This window comes from Engystomops pustulosus, unplaced genomic scaffold, assembly GCF_040894005.1.
Source record: "Engystomops pustulosus unplaced genomic scaffold, aEngPut4.maternal MAT_SCAFFOLD_209, whole genome shotgun sequence".
Taxonomy (NCBI): domain Eukaryota; kingdom Metazoa; phylum Chordata; class Amphibia; order Anura; family Leptodactylidae; genus Engystomops; species Engystomops pustulosus.
In genome coordinates, this window is record NW_027285089.1 from 84,736 (window position 1) to 107,786 (window position 23,051).

The window sequence follows — 23,051 nt, forward strand, 5'->3', positions numbered from 1 at the left end:
GGAGAAGCTCTGGGTGTAGAGGAGAAGCTCTGGGTGTAGAGGAGAAGCTCTGGGTGTAGTGGATTAGCTCTGGGTGTAGTGGAGGAGCTTTGGTTATAGTGCAGATGCTCTGGGTGTAGATGAAAAGCTCTGATTATAGTGGAGAATCTCTGATTGTAGTGGAAAAGCTGTGTGTGTAGTAGAGAGGCTGTGTGTGTAGTAGAGAAGCTGTGTGTGTAGTAGAGAAGCTGTGTGTGTAGTGGAGAAGCTGTGTGTGTAGTGGAGAAGCTGTGTGTGTAGTGGAGAAGCTGTGTGTGTAGTGGAGAAGCTGTGTGTGTAGTGGAGAAGCTGTGTGTGTAGTGGAGAAGCTGTGTGTGTAGTGGAGAAGCTGTGTGTGTAGTGGAGAAGCTGTGTGTGTAGTGGAGAAGCTGTGTGTGTAGTGGAGAAGCTGTGTGTGTAGTGGAGAAGCTGTGTGTGTAGTGGAGAAGCTGTGTGTGTAGTGGAGAAGCTGTGTGTGTAGTGGAGAAGCTGTGTGTAGTGGAGAAGCTGTGTGTGTAGTGGAGAAGCTGTGTGTGTAGTGGAGAAGCTGTGTGTGTAGTGGAGAAGCTGTGTGTGTAGTGGAGAAGCTGTGTGTGTAGTGGAGAAGCTGTGTGTGTAGTGGAGAAGCTGTGTGTGTAGTGGAGAAGCTGTGTGTGTAGTGGAGAAGCTGTGTGTGTAGTGGAGAAGCTGTGTGTGTAGTGGAGAAGCTGTGTGTGTAGTGGAGAAGCTGTGTGTGTAGTGGAGAAGCTGTGTGTGTAGTGGAGAAGCTGTGTGTGTAGTGGAGAAGCTGTGTGTGTAGTGGAGAAGCTGTGTGTGTAGTGGAGAAGCTGTGTGTGTAGTGGAGAAGCTGTGTGTGTAGTGGAGAAGCTGTGTGTGTAGTGGAGAAGCTGTGTGTGTGTAGTGGAGAAGCTGTGTGTGTAGTGGAGAAGCTGTGTGTGTAGTGGAGAAGCTGTGTGTGTAGTGGAGAAGCTGTGTGTGTAGTGGAGAAGCTGTGTGTGTAGTGGAGAAGCTGTGTGTGTAGTGGAGAAGCTGTGTGTGTAGTGGAGAAGCTGTGTGTGTAGTGGAGAAGCTGTGTGTGTAGTGGAGAAACTGTGTGTGTAGTGGAGAAGCTGTGTGTGTAGTGGAGAAGCTGTGTGTGTAGTGGAGAAGCTGTGTGTGTAGTGGAGAAGCTGTGTGTGTAGTGGAGAAGCTGTGTGTGTAGTGGAGAAGCTGTGTGTGTAGTGGAGAAGCTGTGTGTGTAGTGGAGAAGCTGTGTGTGTAGTGGAGAAGCTGTGTGTGTAGTGGAGAAGCTGTGTGTGTAGTGGAGAAGTTTTTATTATTGCGGACAAGTTCTGGATATAGTTGAGAAGCCCTGATTTTAGTGGAGAAGCTCTGGGTATAGAGGAGAAGCTCTGACTGTAGATTGAAAGCTCTGGGTGTAGATGAGAAGCTCTATGTGTAGTGGAGAAGCTCTGGGTGTAGAGGGGTAGTTGTGAATATAGTGTAGAAGCTCTGGGTGTAGTGGAGAAGCCCTGATTATAGCAGACAAGTTCTGGATATAAATAATAATTCTTTATTTATATACCTCATACAGATTATGCAGCGCTTCACAAAGCATGTCAAATTGGTCCCTGTCCCCATGGGGCTCACAATCAATAACCTAACAGTATGTTTTGGAGTGTGAGAGGAAACCGGAATACCCGGAGGAAACCCACGGAAAAACGGAGAGAACATACAAACTCTTTGCAGATGTTGACCTGGGTGGGATTCGAACCCAGGACCCCAGCGCTGCACGGCAAAAGTGCTACTCACTCAGCCACGTGCCGTCCCTGTTCAGAAGCTCTGGGTGTATAGGAGATTCTCTGGGTGTAGAGGAGAAGCTATTGGGGTAGTGAAGAAGCTCTGGGTGTAGAAGGGAAGCTCAGATTATAGTTGAGAAGCTCTGGTTGTAGAGGGGAAGCTGAGATTATAGGGGAGAATTTCTGGGTGTAGCAGAGAATCTCAGGGTGTAGTGGAGAAGCCCTGGTTTTAGTGGAGAGGCTCTGATCTTACTGGAGAAGTTCTGTTTGTAGTGGAGGAACTCTTGGTGTAGAGGAGAAGCTCTGATTGTAGTGGAGAAGCTGATTGTAGTGGGCGAGCTCTGTGTGTAATGGAGGAGCTATGGGTGTAGTGTAGAAGCATTGATTGTTGTTCAGAAACTCTGGTAATAGTAGAGAAGCCGTGATTATAGTGGAACAGCTGTAATTATAATGGAGAAGCCTTCATTATACTGGATAAGCTGTGGGTGTAGTGGAGAAGCTCTGATTATAGTGGAGATGCTCTGGGTGAAGTGGAGAAGCTCTGGGTGAAGTGGGGAAGCTCTGGGTGTAGTGGGGAAGCTCTGGGTGTAGTGGGGAAGCTCTGGGTGTAGTGGGGAAGCTCTGGGTGTAGTGGGGAAGCTCTGGGTGTAGTGGGGAAGCTCTGCGTGTAGTGGGGAAGCTCTGCGTGTAGTGGGGAAGCTCTGCGTGTAGTGGGGAAGCTCTGCGTGTAGTGGGGAAGCTCTGCGTGTAGTGGGGAAGCTCTGGGTGTAGTTGAGAATCTCTGAGTGTAGAGGAGAAGCTAAGGGTGTGGTGGATAAGCTCTGATTATAGTGGAGAAGCTGTGGTTGTAGTTGAGAAGCTCTGAGTGTAGTGAAGAAGCTCTGGGTGTAGACAGAAAGCTGAGATTATAGTGGAGAAGCTCTCTGTGTAGTGTAGAAGCTCTGGGTATAGAGGAGGAGCTCTGGGTATAGTGGAGAAGCTCTGGGTGTGGTGGAGAAGCTCTGATTATAGTGGAGAAGCTGTGCATGTAGTTGAGAGACTCTAATTATAGCGGATAAGTTCTGGATATAGTTGAGCAGCTCTGATTTTAGTTGAGAAGCTCTGGGTGTACTGGAGAAGCTCTAGTTGTTGATGGAAAGCTGTGATTATAGTGGAGAAGCTCTGGGTGTAATGTAGAATCTGGGTTTAGTGTAGAAGCACTCATTATAGTGGAGAAACTCTGATTATAGTGGAGAAGCTATGGGTGCAGTGGAGAAGCTCTGGGTTTAGAGGAGAAGCCATGTGTATACTGAAGATGCTCTGATTAAATGGAGAAGCTCTGAGTATAGTGGGGAAACCCTGGGTGTAGTGGGGAAGCTCTGGGTGTAGTGGGGAAGCTCTGGGTGTAGTGGGGAAGCTCTGGGTGTAGTGGAGAAGCTCTGGGTGTAGTGGAGAAGCTCTGGGTGTAGTGGAGAAGCTCTGGGTGTAGAGGAGAAGCTCTGGGTGTAGAGGAGAAGCTCTGGGTGTAGAGGAGAAGCAGTGGCTGTGGTGGAGAAGCTCTGATTATAGCAGACAAGTTCTGGACATAGTTGAGAAGCTCTGGGTGTAGTGGAGAAGCTCTGGGTGTAGAGGAGAAGCTCTGGGTGTAGTGGAGAAGCTCTGGGTGTAGTGGAGAAGCTCTGGGTGTAGTGGAGAAGCTCTGGGTGTAGAGGAGAAGCTCTTTGTGTAGTGGAGAAGCTCTGGGTGTAGTCAGAAAGCTGTGACTATAGTGGAGAAGCTCTTGGTGTATTGGAGAAGCTCTGATTTTAGTGGAGAAGTTCTGATTATAGCGGAGAAGCTCTGGGTATAGGGAAAAAACCATGGGTGTAGTGGAGAAGCTCTGGGTGTAGTGGAGAAGCTCTGGGTGTAGAGGAGAAGCTCTTTGTGTAGTGGAGAAGCTCTGGGTGTAGTCAGAAAGCTGTGACTATAGTGGAGAAGCTCTTGGTGTATTGGAGAAGCTCTGATTTTAGTGGAGAAGTTCTGATTATAGCGGAGAAGCTCTGGGTATAGGGAAAAAACCATGGGTGTAGTGGAGAAGCTCTGGGTGTAGTGGAGAAGCTCTGGGTGTAGAGGAGAAGCTCTTTGTGTAGTGGAGAAGCTCTGGGTGTAGTCAGAATGCTGTGACTATAGTGGAGAAGCTCTTGGTGTATTGGAGAAGCTCTGATTTTAGTGGAGAAGTTCTGATTATAGCGGAGAAGCTCTGGGTATAGGGAAAAAACCATGGGTGTAGTGGAGAAGCTCTGGGTGTAGTGGAGAAGCTCTGGGTGTAGAGGAGAAGCTCTTTGTGTAGTGGAGAAGCTCTGGGTGTAGTCAGAAAGCTGTGACTATAGTGGAGAAGCTCTTGGTGTATTGGAGAAGCTCTGATTTTAGTGGAGAAGTTCTGATTATAGCGAAGAAGCTCTGGGTATAGGGAAAAAACCATGGGTGTAGTGGAGAAGCCCTGGGTGTAGTGGAGAAGCTCTGGGTGTAGAGGAGAAGCTCTTTGTGTAGTGGAGAAGCTCTGGGTGTAGTCAGAAAGCTGTGACTATAGTGGAGAAGCTCTTGGTGTAGTGGAGAAGCTCTTGGTGTAGTGGAGAAGCTCTTGGTGTAGTGGAGAAGCTCTTGGTGTAGCGGAGAAGCTCTTGGTGTAGCGGAGAAGTTCTGATTTTAGTGGAGAAGTTCTGATTTTAGTGGAGAAGTTCTGATTTTAGTGGAGAAGTTCTGATTTTAGTGGAGAAGTTCTGATTTTAGTGGAGAAGTTCTGATTTTAGTGGAGAAGTTCTGATTATAGTGGAGAAGCTCTGGGTATAGGGAAAAAACCCTGGGTGTATTGGATAAGCTCTGGGTGTAGTAGAGAATCTTGGGTGTGGTGGAGTAGCTCTGGGTGTGATGGAGAAGCTCTATTTATAGGGTAGAAGCTCTGGGTTTATTGGAGAGGCTCTGATTATAGTGCAGAAGTTTTGGGTGTAGGGGATGAGCTATGGGTGTAGTGTATAAGCATTGATTATAGTCCAGAAGCTCAGATTATAGTGGAAAAGCTCTGGGTGTAGTGTAGAAGCTCTGATTATAGTGCAGAAGCTCTTATTATAGTTGAGAAGCTCTGATTATAGGGCAGAAGCTATGCGTGTAGTGTACAAGCTCTGTTTATATAGTAGAATCTCTGGTTGTAGTGGAGAGGCTCTGGTTGTAGTGGAGAAGCTCTGATTATAGCAGACAAGTTCTGTACATAGTTGAGAAGCCCTGGGTGTAAAGGAGAAGCCCTGGGTGTAGAGGAGAAGCTCTGGGTGTAGTGGAGAAGCTCTGGGTGTAGTGGAGAAGCTCTGGGTGTAGTGGAGAAGCTCTGGGTGTAGTGGAGAAGCTCTGGGTGTAGTGGAGAAGCTCTGTGTGTAGAGGAGAAGCTCTGTGTGTAGAGGAGAAGCTCTGGGTGTAGTGGAGAAGCTCTGGGTGTAGTAGAGAAGCTCTGGGTGTAGAGGAGTAGCTCTGGGTGTGATGGAGAAGCTCTGATTATATGGAGAAGCTCTGGGTGTAGTGTAGAAGCTCTGATTATAGTGCAGAAGCTCTTATTATAGTTGAGAAGCTCTGATTATAGTGCAGAAGCTATGCGTGTAGTGTACACGCTCTGATTATAATGCATAAGCTCTGGGTGTAGTGTAGAAGCTCTGATTATAGTGCAGAAGCTCTTTTTTTAGTCGAAGCTCTGATTATAGTGCAGAAGCTTTAGGTGTAGTGTACAAGCTCTGATTATAATGCAGAAGCTCTGGGTGTAGTGTAGCAGCTCTGATTATAGTGGAGAAGCTCTGTTTATATAGTAGAATCTCTGGGTGTAGTGGAGAGGCTCTGGTTGTAGAGGAGAAGCTCTGATTATAGTGGACAAGTTCTGTACATAGTTGAGAAGCCCTGGGTGTAGTGGAGAAGCCCTGGGTGTAGAGGAGAAGCTCTTTGTGTAGTGGAGAAGCTCTGGGTGTAGACAGAAAGCTGTGATTAAAGTATAGAATCTATTGGTGTAGAGGAGAACCTACGGGTGTAGTGGAGAAGCTCTGGGTGTAGTGGAGAAGCTCTGGGTGTAGTGGAGAAGCTCTGGGTGTAGAGTAGTAGCTCTGGGTGTGATAGAGAACCTCTGATTATATGGAGAAACTCTGTTTATAGTGTAGAAGCTCTTGGTTTATTGGAGAGGCTCTGATTATAGTGCGGCATTTCTGGGTGTAGAGGAGGAGCAATGGATGTAGTGTAGAAGCATTGATTAAAGTCCAGAAGCTCTGGGTGTAGTGTAAAAGCTCTGATTATAGTGCAGAAGCTTTTATTATAGTCAAGAAGCTCTGATTATAGTTCAGAAGCTCAGATTATAGCCGAGAAGCTATGCGTGTAGTGTACAAGCTCTGATTATAATGCAGAAGCTCTGGGTGTAGTGTAAAAGCTCTGATTATAGTGGAGAAGCTCTGATTATAATGCAGAAGTTCTGGCTTCAATGGAGATGCTCTGAATATAGTGCAGAAGTTCTTGGAGTAGAGGAGAAGCTCTGATTATAGTGCAGAAGCTCTGGGTGTAGTGTACAAGCTCTGATTATAATGCACAAACACTGTGTATTTTACAAGCTCTGATTATAATGCAGAAGCTCTGTGTGTAGAGGAGAAGCTCTTATAGTGGAGAAGCTCTGATTATAATTCAGAAGCTCTGGGTGTAGTGTACAAGCTCTGATTATAATGCACAAACACTGTGTAGAGGAGAAGCTCTTATAGCGGAGAAGCTTTTATTGTAGTGCAGAAGCTCTGATTATAGTTGAGAAGCTCTGATTATAATGCAGAAGCTCTGTGTGTAATGGTAAAGCTCTGATTATAGTGGAGAAGCTCTGGCTACAGTGGAACAGCTTTCATTAGAATGAAATAGTTCTGCTGCTCATTATGTGGGTCACATGCTGGAGATACTGGACACTGTTTCTGCTGATACTGGACTTGTGCTGGTGACACAGGACAGATTTACAGGTTTAGGGTGTGATGTAATATCACCTGCAGCAGCCATCATAGCTGATCCTCCTGTGGAGGCTGGGGTTATCTGGGGTCAGCGGGGCAGAGGTTGTGGAATCACCTTGGTGCGTCGTTACTTTCCTGTGGTGAAGATCCTGCGTCGTCCTTGGAATCGCAGTAATGAAACGACTTGTCCTGAAGAACTCGTTGTCCTTCTGGTCATTCAGAGTTCAGCGGGTCACCAGGCCTTCTGATGGACATGTGGAGCAGTTGTAGAGGTTGTCACCTGCGGTCCCATCCGTCCTGTGTAGGTTGTAGATCCGGCTGTATATTGGTGTCTGACCACTGTCCCCTCTCCCCACAGGTGAAGGAATGGCTGTGCCTGAATTGCCAGATGCAGAGGGCTCTAGGAATGGACATGACCACAGCAACCAGATCCAAGAGCCATCAGCAGCTGCACTCGCCTCTGTCGCCTTCCCTGTCTCCAGCCAAGCAGACGAAACCCCCAACAATGTCCCAGTCTCTACATCAGCTGCCGCTGTCCCATTCTCCTCCTCCATCGGCACAGCCACCAGCGAGTCAGCGCCCCCCTCTGTCCCAGCACCATGCAGAGCCCCTTCCTCAAACCCCACAGCAGCAGCGCCCGCAGCAGCCACAAGGCCAGGATCATCCTCAAAGCCATCACCCCCAGAAAGCCCAGAACCAGCCCCAAGCCCAAAGCAAAGCCCAACACAAGCACCAGACTCCAATCCAGCCCAAGGTAAATGGTGCTGTAGAGACATCTCTCGAGGTTGGGCAGATGGACGGCTCAACCGCGGCTCATCCACAAAGCAAACCGCAACACATCCAACATAGAGAACCCATCAGCCAAGGACAAGCAAAAATGAGTGCTCCCCTGGAGGCTCTGAGGGGCTCCCCCCAACATTCTCAAGGAGAACAAATGAGGAACATGGGGGGCTCTCCAGCAAAGACCCAATCCACCCCTGCCCACGGAACCCCGGACCAGGCCCAGGAGGGGCTGACAGGGAAGCTGTTTGGTTTTGGGGCTTCCCTCTTGAACCAGGCAAGCACATTAATATCTGTCCCTGAGCCAATCCCTCAAAGTCAGCAGTCTCCAGGCAAAGTGCCTCCCAAAATAGTCTTTAGTGATGCAAGCAAAGATTTGGGCACAAAAACCCCGGTGTCAGCAGCTCCTGCTCTGAGCAGAACAGAGGGCTCCCCGCTTCACAAACCTGGAAGGAGCGACCACAAGCCAAAGGATGTGCCGAAAGTCGTGTGCCCACTGTGCAAAACTGAACTGAACGTGGGAGCCAGCGACCCCCCCAACTATAACAGCTGCACTTCATGTAAGAAGCAAGTGTGCAACCTGTGCGGCTTCAACCCCACACCCCACCTGGTGGAGGTAAGTGCTCCCCTCTACCTACTGTACAGCCCTGTAGTCTTCTGTCTGACGCACCATGTGACGGGAGCATGTTTGTAGAAATAACTTGGAGAGCATCCGTGGAGATCGTGGGTGCTCCAAATGTATGGTCAGACAAGAAAGCGCTGCCCCAGTAGGGCACCACATTTGGGTCCTTGTACTGCATTGCGATATCGGTGTCTGGTTCCCTTGGATATTTCGCTAGGAGGTGGATGCCGGCAGTTATTTTTGAGAGATGATTCAAAGTGCCACAAAAAGCGCAAAAAAGGTCCTTCTACTGCAGTGGAGCTTTTAAGTCTCCAAACACCTGCAAAAAGGGGGACGTAAATGGCAGATTCTCTTCTAGATTCGTTTGATGTAGTGAGCGCAGCTCTGGAGTGTAGTACATGTATACAGATGTATCTCGGGTAGTGAGCGCAGCTCTGGAGTATAGTATGTGTGTACAGATGTATCTCAGGTAGTGAGCGCAGCTCTGGAGTGTAGTACATGTATACAGATGTATCTCCGGTAGTGAGCGCAGCTCTGGAGTGTAGTACATGTATACAGATGTATCTCCGGTAGTGAGCGCAGCTCTGGAGTGTAGTACATGTATACAGATGTATCTCGGGTAGTGAGCGCAGCTCTGGAGTGTAGTACATGTATACAGATGTATCTCATGTAGTGAGCGCAGCTCTGGAGTGTAGTACATGTATACAGATGTATCTCATGTAGTGAGGGCAGCTCTGGAGTGTAGTACATGTATACAGATGTATCTCATGTAGTGAGCGCAGCTCTGGAGTGTAGTACATGTATACAGATGTATCTCATGTAGTGAGCGCAGCTCTGGAGTGTAGTACATGTATACAGATGTATCTCATGTAGTGAGCGCAGCTCTGGAGTGTAGTACATGTATACAGATGTATCTCCGGTAGTGAGCGCAGCTCTGGAGTGTAGTACATGTATACAGATGTATCTCAGGTAGTGAGCGCAGCTCTGGAGTGTAGTACATGTATACAGATGTATCTCAGGTAGTGAGCGCAGCTCTGGAGTGTAGTACATGTATACAGATGTATCTCATGTAGTGAGCGCAGCTCTGGAGTGTAGTACATGTATACAGATGTATCTCATGTAGTGAGCGCAGCTCTGGAGTGTAGTACATGTATACAGATGTATCTCAGGTAGTGAGGGCAGCCCTGGAGTGTAGTACATGTATACAGATGTATCTCATGTAGTGAGCGCAGCTCTGGAGTGTAGTACATGTATACAGATGTATCTCATGTAGTGAGCGCAGCTCTGGAGTGTAGTACATGTATACAGATGTATCTCATGTAGTGAGCACAGCTCTGGAGTGTAGTACATGTATACAGATGTATCTCAGGTAGTGAGCGCAGCCCTGGAGTGTAGTACATGTATACAGATGTATCTCATGTAGTGAGCACAGCTCTGGAGTGTAGTACATGTATACAGATGTATCTCATGTAGTGAGCGCAGCTCTGGAGTGTAGTACATGTATACAGATGTATCTCATGTAGTGAGCGCAGCTCTGGAGTGTAGTACATGTATACAGATGTATCTCATGTAGTGAGCACAGCTCTGGAGTGTAGTACATGTATACAGATGTATCTCATGTAGTGAGCGCAGCTCTGGAGTGTAGTACATGTATACAGATGTATCTCAGGTAGTGAGGGCAGCTCTGGAGTGTAGTACATGTATACAGATGTATCTCAGGTAGTGAGGGCAGCTCTGGAGTGTAGTACATGTATACAGATGTATCTCAGGTAGTGAGCGCAGCTCTGGAGTGTAGTACATGTATACAGATGTATCTCATGTAGTGAGCGCAGCTCTGGAGTGTCACTCACACTCACTGCGGAGACCCTACCAGGTGGAAACATTGTACAGCGCGGTCTACAGCTGGGAATCTGTTCCTTCTGCTATCCGGCTTCCTGTAAGCCAGGCTTTGTGTTACGGGGGCGAGAGGAGGCGGATTTTTCACTTCCCACTTGGAAAACAAATTTACATATCTCTGTGTTTGTCTGTTCTGTGCATGTACCCAGAGTCAGATCTGTCGTCCAGTTGTCACTTGCAGGTTGAGGCAAGTAGGTAGGGCAGAGGTTGTGGGGAGCACAGAGCTTGCACCTCTTCCCTGTCTTGACAACTCCACTGATGATTTTCTCCTTCACAATGAGAAGGAAATTGCTGAGAAATGAGAATAATTGAAGCAGCGCAGAATGATTCCTGATGGCAGACTCCTTTCTCATAATCTGCTGACTCCAGGACCGCGCACAGTGTCACTGTGCGCGGTCCTGCAGAGATGATCATGTGACACTGTGCGCGGTCCTGCAGAGATGATCATGTGTCACTGTGCGCGGTCCTGCAGAGATGATCATGTGACACTGTGCGCGGTCCTGCAGAGATGATCATGTGTCACATGATCATCTCTGCAGGACCGCGCACAGTGTCACATGATCATCTCTGCAGGACCGCGCACAGTGTCACATGATCATCTCTGCAGGACCGCGCACAGTGTCACATGATCATCTCTGCAGGACCGCGCACAGTGTCACATGATCATCTCTGCAGGACCGCGCACAGTGTCACATGATCATCTCTGCAGGACCGCGCACAGTGTCACATGATCATCTCTGCAGGACCGCGCACAGTGTCACATGATCATCTCTGCAGGACCGCGCACAGTGTCACATGATCATCTCTGCAGGACCGCGCACAGTGTCACATGATCATCTCTGCAGGACCGCACACAGTGTCACATGATCATCTCTGCAGGACCGCGCACAGTGTCACATGATCATCTCTGCAGGACCGCGCACAGTGTCACATGATCATCTCTGCAGGAAGCCTAATACTCTAGTCACACACTCCCTATTCTGCTCTTACTGTAGTCACACCCAGAGCTGCATTTTCTATACAGATCAGTAGGTAAAGGTCAGGCCCCGCAGGAGAGCTTTCCTGTGGCTCTGGGTGTCTGGTGAGCGGGGGACAGGAAATCAGCAGAAGGGATGAATATAATCTGCCATCGTAGAGAAACACAAATCCTGTGTCCTGTGACTCCTCTGCGCTGCTGCCGTGTCCTGTGACTCCTCTGCGCTGCTGCCGTGTCCTGTGACTCCACTGCGCTGCTGCCGTGTCCTGTGACTCCTCTGCGCTGCTGCCGTGTCCTGTGACTCCACTGCGCTGCTGCCGTGTCCTGTGACTCCTCTGCGCTGCTGCCGTGTCCTGTGACTCCACTGCGCTGCTGCCGTGTCCTGTGACTCCTCTGCGCTGCTGCCGTGTCCTGTGACTCCACTGCGCTGCTGCCGTGTCCCCCGACTCCTCTGCGCTGCTGCCGTGTCCCCCGGCTTCTCTGCGCTGCTGCCGTGTCCCCCGACTCCTCTGCGCTGCTGCCGTGTTCCCCGGCTCCTCTGCGCTGCTGCCGTGTCCCCCGGCTTCTCTGCGCTGCGGCCGTGTCCCCCGGCTCCTCTGTGCTCCTGCCGTGTCCCCCGGTTCCTCTGCGCTGCTGCCGTGTCCCCCGGCTCCTCTGCGCTGCTGCCGTGTTCCCCCGGCTCCTCTGCGCTGCTGCCGTGTCCCCCGGCTTCTCTGCGCTGCTGCCGTGTCCCCCGGCTCCTCTGCGCTGCGGCCGTGTCCCCCGGCTCCTCTGCGCTGCTGCCGTGTTCCCCCGGCTCCTCTGCGCTGCTGCCGTGTTCCCCCGGCTCCTCTGCGCTGCTGCCGTGTTCCCCCGGCTCCTCTGCGCTGCTGCCGTGTTCCCCCGGCTCCTCTGCGCTGCTGCCGTGTTCCCCCGGCTCCTCTGCGCTGCTGCCGTGTTCCCCCGGCTCCTCTGCGCTGCTGCCGTGTTCCCCCGGCTCCTCTGCGCTGCTGCCGTGTCTCGTGGTACTAACAGAACGTTTGCCCTTCAAAGGTTATGATTATAATTCATCTCCTGATTAAACTTGGTGGGTGAGGAGTCCTGGTGATGAAGAGGTTAAACCCTGGTAAATGGAAAGGTCCACTCCTCTGGGGGTCCCGCTGTCAAGGCTTCAGAGCTCTGCTGACAGATGGCTCACAGCAGGACCCCGACCATCCACAACCAATCATCATCAGGCAGCAGGTTACAGGGGGCATCATGTATAGTATGGGGGGGCAGGTTACAGGGGGCATCATGTATAGTATGGGGGGGCAGGTTACAGGGGGCATCATGTATAGTATGGGGGGGCAGGTTACAGGGGGCATCATGTATAGTATGGGGGGGCAGGTTACAGGGGGCATCATGTATAGTATGGGGGGGCAGGTTACAGGGGGCATCATGTATAGTATGGGGGGGCAGGTTACAGGGGGCATCATGTATAGTATGGGGGGGCAGGTTACAGGGGGCATCATGTATAGTATGGGGGGGCAGGTTACAGGGGGCATCATGTATAGTATGGGGGGGCAGGTTACAGGGGGCATCATGTATAGTATGGGGGGGCAGGTTACAGGGGGCATCATGTATAGTATGGGGGGGCAGGTTACAGGGGGCATCATGTATAGTATGGGGGGGCAGGTTACAGGGGGCATCATGTATAGTATGGGGGGGCAGGTTACAGGGGGCATCATGTATAGTATGGGGGGGCAGGTTACAGGGGGCATCATGTATAGTATGGGGGGGCAGGTTACAGGGGGCATCATGTATAGTATGGGGGGGCAGGTTACAGGGGGCATCATGTATAGTATGGGGGGGCAGGTTACAGGGGGCATCATGTATAGTATGGGGGGGCAGGTTACAGGGGGCATCATGTATAGTATGGGGGGGCAGGTTACAGGGGGCATCATGTATAGTATGGGGGGGCAGGTTACAGGGGGCATCATGTATAGTATGGGGGGGCAGGTTACAGGGGGCATCATGTATAGTATGGGGGGGAGGTTACAGGGGGCATCATGTATAGTATGGGGGGGCAGGTTACAGGGGGCATCATGTATAGTATGGGGGGGCAGGTTACAGGGGGCATCATGTATAGTATGGGGGGGCAGGTTACAGGGGGCATCATGTATAGTATGGGGGGGCAGGTTACAGGGGGCATCATGTATAGTATGGGGGGGCAGGTTACAGGGGGCATCATGTATAGTATGGGGGGGCAGGTTACAGGGGGCATCATGTATAGTATGGGGGGGCAGGTTACAGGGGGCATCATGTATAGTATGGGGGGGCAGGTTACAGGGGGCATCATGTATAGTATGGGGGGGCAGGTTACAGGGGGCATCATGTATAGTATGGGGGGGCAGGTTACAGGGGGCATCATGTATAGTATGGGGGGGCAGGTTACAGGGGGCATCATGTATAGTATGGGGGGGCAGGTTACAGGGGGCATCATGTATAGTATGGGGGGGCAGGTTACAGGGGGCATCATGTATAGTATGGGGGGGCAGGTTACAGGGGGCATCATGTATAGTATGGGGGGGCAGGTTACAGGGGGCATCATGTATAGTATGGGGGGGCAGGTTACAGGGGGCATCATGTATAGTATGGGGGGGCAGGTTACAGGGGGCATCATGTATAGTATGGGGGGGCAGGTTACAGGGGGCATCATGTATAGTATGGGGGGGCAGGTTACAGGGGGCATCATGTATAGTATGGGGGGGCAGGTTACAGGGGGCATCATGTATAGTATGGGGGGGTGTTTTGTATAGATTTGGGGGACACAGAATGTCCAGCACAGGGAGTCTGGGGGTGATATTCTCTCTCTCTTCCGGTGGGATTTGCGTGTCCTGCCCTGTGCTATAATCTATGCTACTTCTTTCGACTTTCGCTTTGTCTCCTCTCTTACCTTGCGGTGACGTTCACTCCCTTGACCCTGCCACAGTAATCCAGTTAGTGTCCTGTAATTACCTGCTTAGCTGAGTTATCCTCAAGCGGACTCCGACGATTGCATTAACTTTCCCTGCCAGGTGCCTTCCACCATAATCAGTGGTAAATCTAGCCGGACACCCTGCATATTAACACCTCTATGATCCACCTATACCCGCTCCTCCTCCTGGACCTGCAGAGTCATCATCCCTGCGCTCCTCCTCCTGGACCTGCAGAGTCATCATCCCTGCGCTCCTCCTCCTGGACCTGCAGAGTCATCATCCCTGCGCTCCTCCTCCTGGACCTGCAGAGTCATCATCCCTGCGCTCCTCCTCCTGGACCTGCAGAGTCATCATCCCTGCGCTCCTCCTCCTGGACCTGCAGAGTCATCATCCCTGCGCTCCTCCTCCTGGACCTGCAGAGTCATCATCCCTGCGCTCCTCCTCCTGGACCTGCAGAGTCATCATCCCTGCGCTCCTCCTCCTGGACCTGCAGAGTCATCATCCCTGCGCTCCTCCTCCTGGACCTGCAGAGTCATCATCCCTGCGCTCCTCCTCCTGGACCTGCAGAGTCATCATCCCTGCGCTCCTCCTCCTGGACCTGCAGAGTCATCATCCCTGCGCTCCTCCTCCTGGACCTGCAGAGTCATCATCCCTGCGCTCCTCCTCCTGGACCTGCAGAGTCATCATCCCTGCGCTCCTCCTCCTGGACCTGCAGAGTCATCATCCCTGCGCTCCTCCTCCTGGACCTGCAGAGTCATCATCCCTGCGCTCCTCCTCCTGGACCTGCAGAGTCATCATCCCTGCGCTCCTCCTCCTGGACCTGCAGAGTCATCATCCCTGCGCTCCTCCTCCTGGACCTGCAGAGTCATCATCCCTGCGCTCCTCCTCCTGGACCTGCAGAGTCATCATCCCTGCGCTCCTCCTCCTGGACCTGCAGAGTCATCATCCCTGCGCTCCTCCTCCTGGACCTGCAGAGTCATCATCCCTGCGCTCCTCCTCCTGGACCTGCAGAGTCATCATCCCTGCGCTCCTCCTCCTGGACCTGCAGAGTCATCATCCCTGCGCTCCTCCTCCTGGACCTGCAGAGTCATCATCCCTGCGCTCCTCCTCCTGGACCTGCAGAGTCATCATCCCTGCGCTCCTCCTCCTGGACCTGCAGAGTCATCATCCCTGCGCTCCTCCTCCTGGACCTGCAGAGTCATCATCCCTGCGCTCCTCCTCCTGGACCTGCAGAGTCATCTTCAGGATGTCACAGGGATCTAGTAACAAGCTAACACCAGGACACAAGGCAGGACACAGGGATAAGCTAACACCAGGACACGAGGCAGGACACAGAGATCCAGGGATAAGCTAACACCAGGACACGAGGCAGGACACAGGGATCCAGGGATAAGCTACCACCAGGACACGAGGCAGGACACAGGGATCCAGGGATAAGCTAACACCAGGACACGAGGCAGGACACAGAGATCCAGGGATAAGCTAACACCAGGACACGAGGCAGGACACAGGGATCCAGGGATAAGCTAACACCAGGACACGAGGCAGGACACAGGGATCCAGGGATAAGCTAACACCAGGACACGAGGCAGGACACAGGGATCCAGGGATAAGCTAACACCTGGACACGAGGCAGGACACAGGGATCCAGGGATAAGCTACCACCAGGACACGAGGCAGGACACAGGGATCCAGGGATAAGCTAACACCTGGACACGAGGCAGGACACAGGGATCCAGGGATAAGCTACCACCAGGACACGAGGCAGGACACAGGGATCCAGGGATAAGCTACCACCAGGACACGAGGCAGGACACAGGGATCCAGGGATAAGCTAACACCAGGACACGAGGCAGGACACAGGGATCCAGGGATAAGCTACCACCAGGACACGAGGCAGGTATCTAGGTTTAAGACAAATCAGACAACAAGTACAACCTCCAATAACAGAACAGACTACAAATCATGTCATGGCAGGTCCAGAGAGAGCCCTTTCCCGTTCCTGGTCCAGGATATTGGCTGATGACATTCCCTGGCACTGATAGTCGCGTCTCCCCCACTATCTCGTGATGTGTGTGGCTCAGGGTCTTTATCTGTCTGGTGAGATAAATGGATGGGATAGTGCAGAGGGTCCACCTGTTGTTCGCTTTTCTGGGGCTGATCTTCTTACTGGGCCAGTGCTGTACCTTGTAGACCGGACACTTCCCACATTGGGGGTCATTTACTAAGGGCCCAAATCGCGTTTTTCCGTCGGGTCACCCGAATATTACCGTTTTGCGCCGATTTTCCCTAATTGCCCCAGGTTTTTGGCGCACGCGATCGGATTGTGGCGTATGCACGCGACGGAAACCGGGGGGCGGGGCCATAAGAAAATCCGACGGATTCGGGAAAAACAGACGCATTTAAAAGAAAAAAAATTCGCTTGACCGCTTGACACACGCTTACCAGCACCCAGCGTAGGACGGGTAAGTAAATCTGCCCCATTGTCCTAGCTGATACTCACAGACCCGGCCTTCATGTGTGAACCATGGACGTAACTCTGCTGCTTGTGCCAAATGGCACAGCACTAGCCGGGCAGACTCTCATGGTGCATGGGTGCGCGGGGGGTGCGCTTCCTCCATCTGCTCACATTCACATGTAGCTCGCAATTCTTCAGGCACTTGGCAGGGCGTCATTTTCCTCTAAGAGGATGTTATCGTGGCGCGGTTGCTATTGATTCTCTGCAGATACCGCAGGAAGAGGCAGCAGAAGCAACGCATCATTGGCAGGGGATGGAGGCAGCAACGTATCCCATGGTACTGCCATGTCCGGCCCCTCAGGTGTAGCCATGGGGTCAGGGTCACATAGAAACGTAAATATCCATAACATCAGGATTCGGCTGATAAACCTGCTAGATGTTTGGACGCCGCGCACATAAAGAACAGTTCAGAAATGAATTTTATAGGTTAATGATGTCCTACATCTCCTGCAGTGAGTGGCACATGTATTTTCTCATTATCTTGGCTTCTTGTAGAAATCTGTCTTTAAAAACATGTATGATCCGACAGAGCTGTGCAAGGTAAAAGATCTGACCCATTTCACAGAGCAAAGATGCATCAACTACTAATGGACAATGTGCTCTGCAGTGTAAGGGAAGTACTGTATGTCCAAAACATGAGACTGTCACCTCGCTCCAGAGCCATGAGGTTCATCAGAAACATTGGGGCTCATTTACTAAGGGTCCGAACGATTTCCTATTTGCGCCGAATTGCCCCAGGATTTTGGCGCGCGTGATCGGATTGTGGCGCATCGTCGCCAGCTTTCACGTGACAGAATTTGGGAGGCGTGGCCGTCGGACCACCCGACGGACTCGGAAAACTATGCTGAATTTAAAAAAGAATTTGTGTCGCAAGATCAGCACTTACATGCACCGGGAAGAAGGTGAACTCCGGCTGCGCCAGCAGCGACACCTGGTGGACCTCGGGCACACAACCTTAGTGAATCTCGGCAGACCCAAATCCACGTCAGAGAACGCGCCGCTGGATCGCGACTGGACCGTGTAAGTAAATGTGCCCCATCGTGATCTTTCCTAAGGATGTAGGGGAGCAAGCACGGTGTCACAGGTGCTCCTGCGACCCATGTCCTGGGTCGCAGAGGCACCCGTGCCCCTCTCTGTGCCTCCTGCTCCCCTCACTCACCTCTTCATGTTCCTGCTCAGGTCCCGGGTTCTATTTGATTTAGAATTTCCTTATCCGGTCCAGGTTCCCAGCGCATGCGTCCATGTTCGTAGATTTAATGGGCCAGCGCACCGCTGATTGCCGCTTGCCGTTTCCTGGATATGAATAAAAGCCGGCCTCTCCCAGCATTCCCAGACGGATCTTTGTGCCTAGTGCCTCTGAGAAAGCTATTCTATCCAATTTGCTGTGTTTCTGAATTCCCGTTGTGACCCCGGTTCTGTTATTGACTCTGATCCCATGCTGCCTGTCTTGACCTTCCGCTACGTCCCCGACTCTGCCAGTCTCGACCTCCTGCCTTTCCCGGACCACGAATGTGCCTTACGATTCTGTACTTCTGCTTGGCTGCCATCGTGGACAAAGTTGCACCTGTGGAAGGGCCTGGTGGTACCACACCGCAACAAGTCCAACCTGCTTTGCGGTGGGCTCTGGTTACCTGGATACCACTTAGACTCCGGTTCCAGGTGTCGGCTTATGTAATCGTCTGCGGTGGTACAGAAGATCCACTGATCCTGACACACAGCTTGTTATTCTCTCCTCTGCCTTGAATTCACTAAAGGTATCTGGGGTTGAGGATTGTGTCATATCTCTCTGGTGCCGTACAGGTATGGGGTTGGTGATGGTCATATATCTCACCTCTGCCATTATCTGTTCTTCTAAAGGTATTGGGTTGGTACTGATCATATATTAATCCACTGCCATGATCTGTTCCTCTGGAGGTATCGGGTTGGTGATGGTCACATATCTCTCCTCTGCTATGATCTGTTCCTCTGGAGGTATCGGGTTGGTGGTGGTCATATATCTGTCTGCCATGATCTCTTCCTCTGGAGATATTAGGTTGGTGATGGTCATATACCTCTCTACTACTTATATTTGTTCCTCTGGAAGTATTGGATTGGCGATGGTCACACATCTCTCCTCTGCTATGATCTGCTCCTCTGAAGGTATCGGGTTGGTGATGGTCACACATCTCTCCTCTGCTATGATCTGTTCCTCTGGAGATATTGGGGCACATTTACTTACCCGTCCCGTTGACGCCGCTGATCTGGAATGTCCGACAAGGATTCGGAGCTTCTGCGATTCACTAAGATTGTGCGTCTAATTTTCTGCATGTGTCGAAAATGAGTCCGATGGACCCTTAGTAAATGTGTCCCATTGGGTTGGTGATGGTCATATATCTCTTCTGCTGGTATTTGTTCCTCTGGAGGTATGGGGCTGGAGATGGTCACACATCTCTCCTCTGCCATGATCTGTTCCTCTGGAGGTATGGGGCTGGGGATGGTCACACATCTCTCCTCTGCCATGATCTGTTCCTCTGGAGGTATCGGGTTGGGGATGGTCACATATCCCTTGTCTGCTATGATCTGTTCCTCTGGAGGTATCGGGTTGGGGGTGGTCATATATCTCTCCTCTGCTATGATCTGTTCCTCTGGAGGTATCGGGTTGGGGATGGTCACATATCTCTCCTCTGCTATGATCTGTTCCTCTGGAGGTATCGGGTTGGTGATGGTCACATATCTCTCCTCTGCTATGATCTGTTCCTCTGGAGGTATGGGGCTGGGGATGGTCACACATCTCTCCTCTGCCATGATCTGTTCCTCTGGAGGTATCGGGTTGGGGATGGTCACATATCCCTTGTCTGCTATGATCTGTTCCTCTGGAGGTATCGGGTTGGGGGTGGTCATATATCTCTCCTCTGCTATGATCTGTTCCTCTGGAGGTATCGGGTTGGTGATGGTCACATATCTCTCCTCTGCTATGATCTGTTCCTCTGGAGGTATCGGGTTGGTGATGGTCACATATCTATCCTCTGCCATGATCTGTTCCTCTGGAGGTATCGGGTTGGGGATGGTCACATATCTCTCCTCTGCCATGATCTGTTCCTCTGGAGGTATCGGGTTGGTGATGGTCACATATCTCTTCTCTGCCATGATCTGTTCCTCTGGAGGTATCGGGTTGGGGATGGTCACACATCTCTCCGCACCATGATCTGTTCCTCTGGAGGCATCGGGTTGGTGATGGTCACATATCTCTTCTCTGCCATGATCTGTTCCTCTGGAGGTATCGGGTTGGTGATGGTCACATATCTCTTCTCTGCCATGATCTGTTCCTCTGGAGGTATCGGGCTGGTGTTGGTCATATATTTCTCCTCTGCCATGATCTGTTCCTCTGGAGGTATCGGGTTGGTGTTGGTCATATATTTCTCCTCTGCCATGATCTGTTCCTCTGGAGGTATCGGGCTGGTGTTGGTCATCTATCTCTTCTCTACCATGATCTGTTCCTCTGGAGGTATCGGGTTGGGGATTTTCACATATCTCTCCTCTGCCATGATCTGTTCCTCTGGAGGTATCGGGTTGGTGATGGTCACATATCTCTTCTCTGCCATGATCTGTTCCTCTGGAGGTATCGGGCTGGTGTTGGTCATATATTTCTCCTCTGCCATGATCTGTTCCTCTGGAGGTATCGGGTTGGTGTTGGTCATATATTTCTCCTCTGCCATGATCTGTTCCTCTGGAGGTATCGGGTTGGTGTTGGTCATATATTTCTCCTCTGCTGTGATTTGTTCCTCTGGAGGTATCGGGTTGGTGATGGTCACATATCTCTTCTCTGCTGTCATCTGTTCTTCTGGAGGTATCGGGCTGGTGTTGGTCATATATCTTTTCTCTGCTCTGATTTTTTTTTCCTCTGGAGGTATTGGTTTGGTGATGGTCACATATCTCTTCTCTGCTGTGATTTGTTCCTCTGGAGGTATCTGGTTGGGGATGGTGACATATCTCTCCTCTGCTATGATCTGTTCCTCTGGAGGTATCGGGCTGGTGATGGTCACATATCTCTCCTCTGCTCCTATCTGTTCCTTTGGAGGTATCGGGTTGGGGATGGTCATATATCTCTCCTCTGCTGTGATTTGTTCCTCTGGAGATATCAGGTTGGTGATGGTCACATATCTGAAAGTAGTGGGTTGGGGATGTTCTCATATCTCTGCTCTGCCATGATCTGTTCCTCTGGACGTATCAGGTTGGGAATGGTCACACATATCTCCTCTGCTATGATCTGCTCCTCTGGAGGTATCGGATTGGTGATGGTCACACATCTATCCTCTGCCATGATCTGTTCCTCTGGAGGTATCGGGTTGGTGATGGTCACACATCTCTCCTCTGCTATGATCTGTTCCTCTGGAGGTATCGGGTTGGAGATGGTCACATATTTCTCCTCTGCCATGATCTGTTCCTCTAGAGGTATCAGGTTGGGGATGGTCACACATCTCTCCGCTGCCATGATCTGTTCCTCTAGAGGCATCGGGTTGGGGATGGTCATATATTTCTCCTCTGCTATGATCTGTTCCTCTGGAGGTATCGGGTTGGGGATGGTCATATATTTCTCCTCTGCCATGATCTGTTCCTCTAGAGGTATCGGGTTGGGGGTGGTCATATATCTCTCCTCTGCCATGATCTGTTCCTCTAGAGGCACCGGGTTGGGGATGGTCATATATTTCTCCTCAGCCATGATCTGTTCCTCTAGAGGTATCGGGTTGGGGGTGGTCATATATCTCTCCTCTGCCATGATCTGTTCCTCTAGAGGTATCGGGTTGGGGATGGTCATATATTTCTCCTCTGCCATGATCTGTTCCGCTAGAGGTATCGGGTTGGGGGTGGTCATATATCTCTCCTCTGCCATGATCTGTTCCTCTAGAGGTATCGGGTTGGGGATGGTCACATATCTCTCCTCTGCTATGATCTGTTCCTCTGGAGGTATCGGGTTGGGGATGGTCACATATCTCTCCTCTGCTATTATCTGTTCCTCTGGAGGCATCGGGTTGGGGATGGTCATATATTTCTCCTCTGCTATGATCTGTTCCTCTGGAGGTATCGGGTTGGGGATGGTCATATATTTCTCCTCTGCTATGATCTGTTCCTCTAGAGGTATCGGGTTGGGGATGGTCATATATTTCTCCTCTGCGATGATCTGTTCCTCTGGAGGTATCGGGTTGGGGATGGTCACATATCTCTCCTCTGCTATTATCTGTTCCTCTGGAGGCATCGGGTTGGGGATGGTCATATATTTCTCCTCTGCTATGATCTGTTCCTCTAGAGGTATCGGGTTGGGGATGGTCATATATTTCTCCTCTGCTATGATCTGTTCCTCTAGAGGTATCGGGTTGGGGATGGTCATATATTTCTCCTCTGCCATGATCTGTTCCTCTGGAGGTATCTCCAGGTATCTGGAGGTATCTCCACCTTATACAGCATAATGCATAATATAACGGAGCACATCTTCCACATTGCACAGCATGACTAGGCAGCACTCGGGGAAGATGGCAAGACTAGGAATCTCTCATCTCTGTTTCCTGCCGTCTACTTCCCCCATGTGGTCGGCAGCTACTGGGCCAGATCTGTGTAAGTGTATAAATATACACTCACCGGCCACTTTATTAGGTACACCTGTCCAACTGCTCGTTAATACTTTATTTCTAATCAGCCAATCACATGGCGGCAGTGCATTTAGGCATGTAGACATGGTCAAGACAATCCCCTGCAGTTCTCCCGAGCATCAGTATGGGGAAGAAAGGTGATTTGTGGCCTGTGAACGTGGCATGGTTGTTGGTGCCAGAAGGGCTGGTCTGAGTATTTCAGAAACTGCTGATCTATTGGGATTTTCACGCACAACCATCTCTAAGGTTTACAGAGAATGGTCCGAAAAAGAAAAAACATCCAGTGAGTGGCAGTTCTGTGGGCGGAAATGCCTTGTTGATGCCAGAGGTCAGAGGAGAATGGGCAGACTGGTTCGAGCTGATAGAAAGGCAACAGTGACTCAAATCGCCACCTGTTACAACCAAGGTAGGCAGAAGAGCATCTCTGAACGCACAGTACGTCCAACTTTGAGGCAGATGGGCTACAGCAGCAGAAGACCACACCGGGTGCCACTCCTTTCAGCTAAGAACAGGAAACTGAGGCTACAATTTGCACAAGCTCATCGAAATTGGACAGTAGAAGATTGGAAAAACGTTGCCTGGTCTGATGAGTCTCGATTTCTGCTGCGACATTCGGATGGTAGGGTCAGAATTTGTTACAACAACATGAAAGCATGGATCCATCCTGCCTTGTATCAGCGGCTCAGGCTGGTGGTGGTGGTGTCATGGTGTGGGGAATATTTTCTTGTCACTCTTTGGGCCCCTTGGTACAACGCCACAGCCTACCTGATTATTGTTGCTGACCATGTCCATCCCTTTATGAGCACAATGTACCCTGTAACATCTGATGGCTACTTTCAGCAGGATAATGCGCCATGTCATAAAGCTGGAATCATCTCAGACTGGTTTCTTGAACATGACAATGAGGTCACTGGACACAAATGGCTCCACAGTCACCAG

At 50.9% G+C, this 23,051-nt stretch overlaps 1 protein-coding gene across 1 annotated transcript in view; it reads left to right on the forward strand.

Annotated features, from left to right (window-relative positions):
* The window catches only part of BSN (bassoon presynaptic cytomatrix protein), a 134,835-nt gene that overhangs the window by 28,523 nt on the left and 83,261 nt on the right, over positions 1-23,051 (forward strand). Inside the window, exon 3 of the mRNA XM_072132029.1 lies at positions 7,119-8,156. Coding sequence (XP_071988130.1) covers positions 7,119-8,156 — 1,038 coding nt within the window. The remainder of the gene's footprint in view (positions 1-7,118; positions 8,157-23,051) is intronic.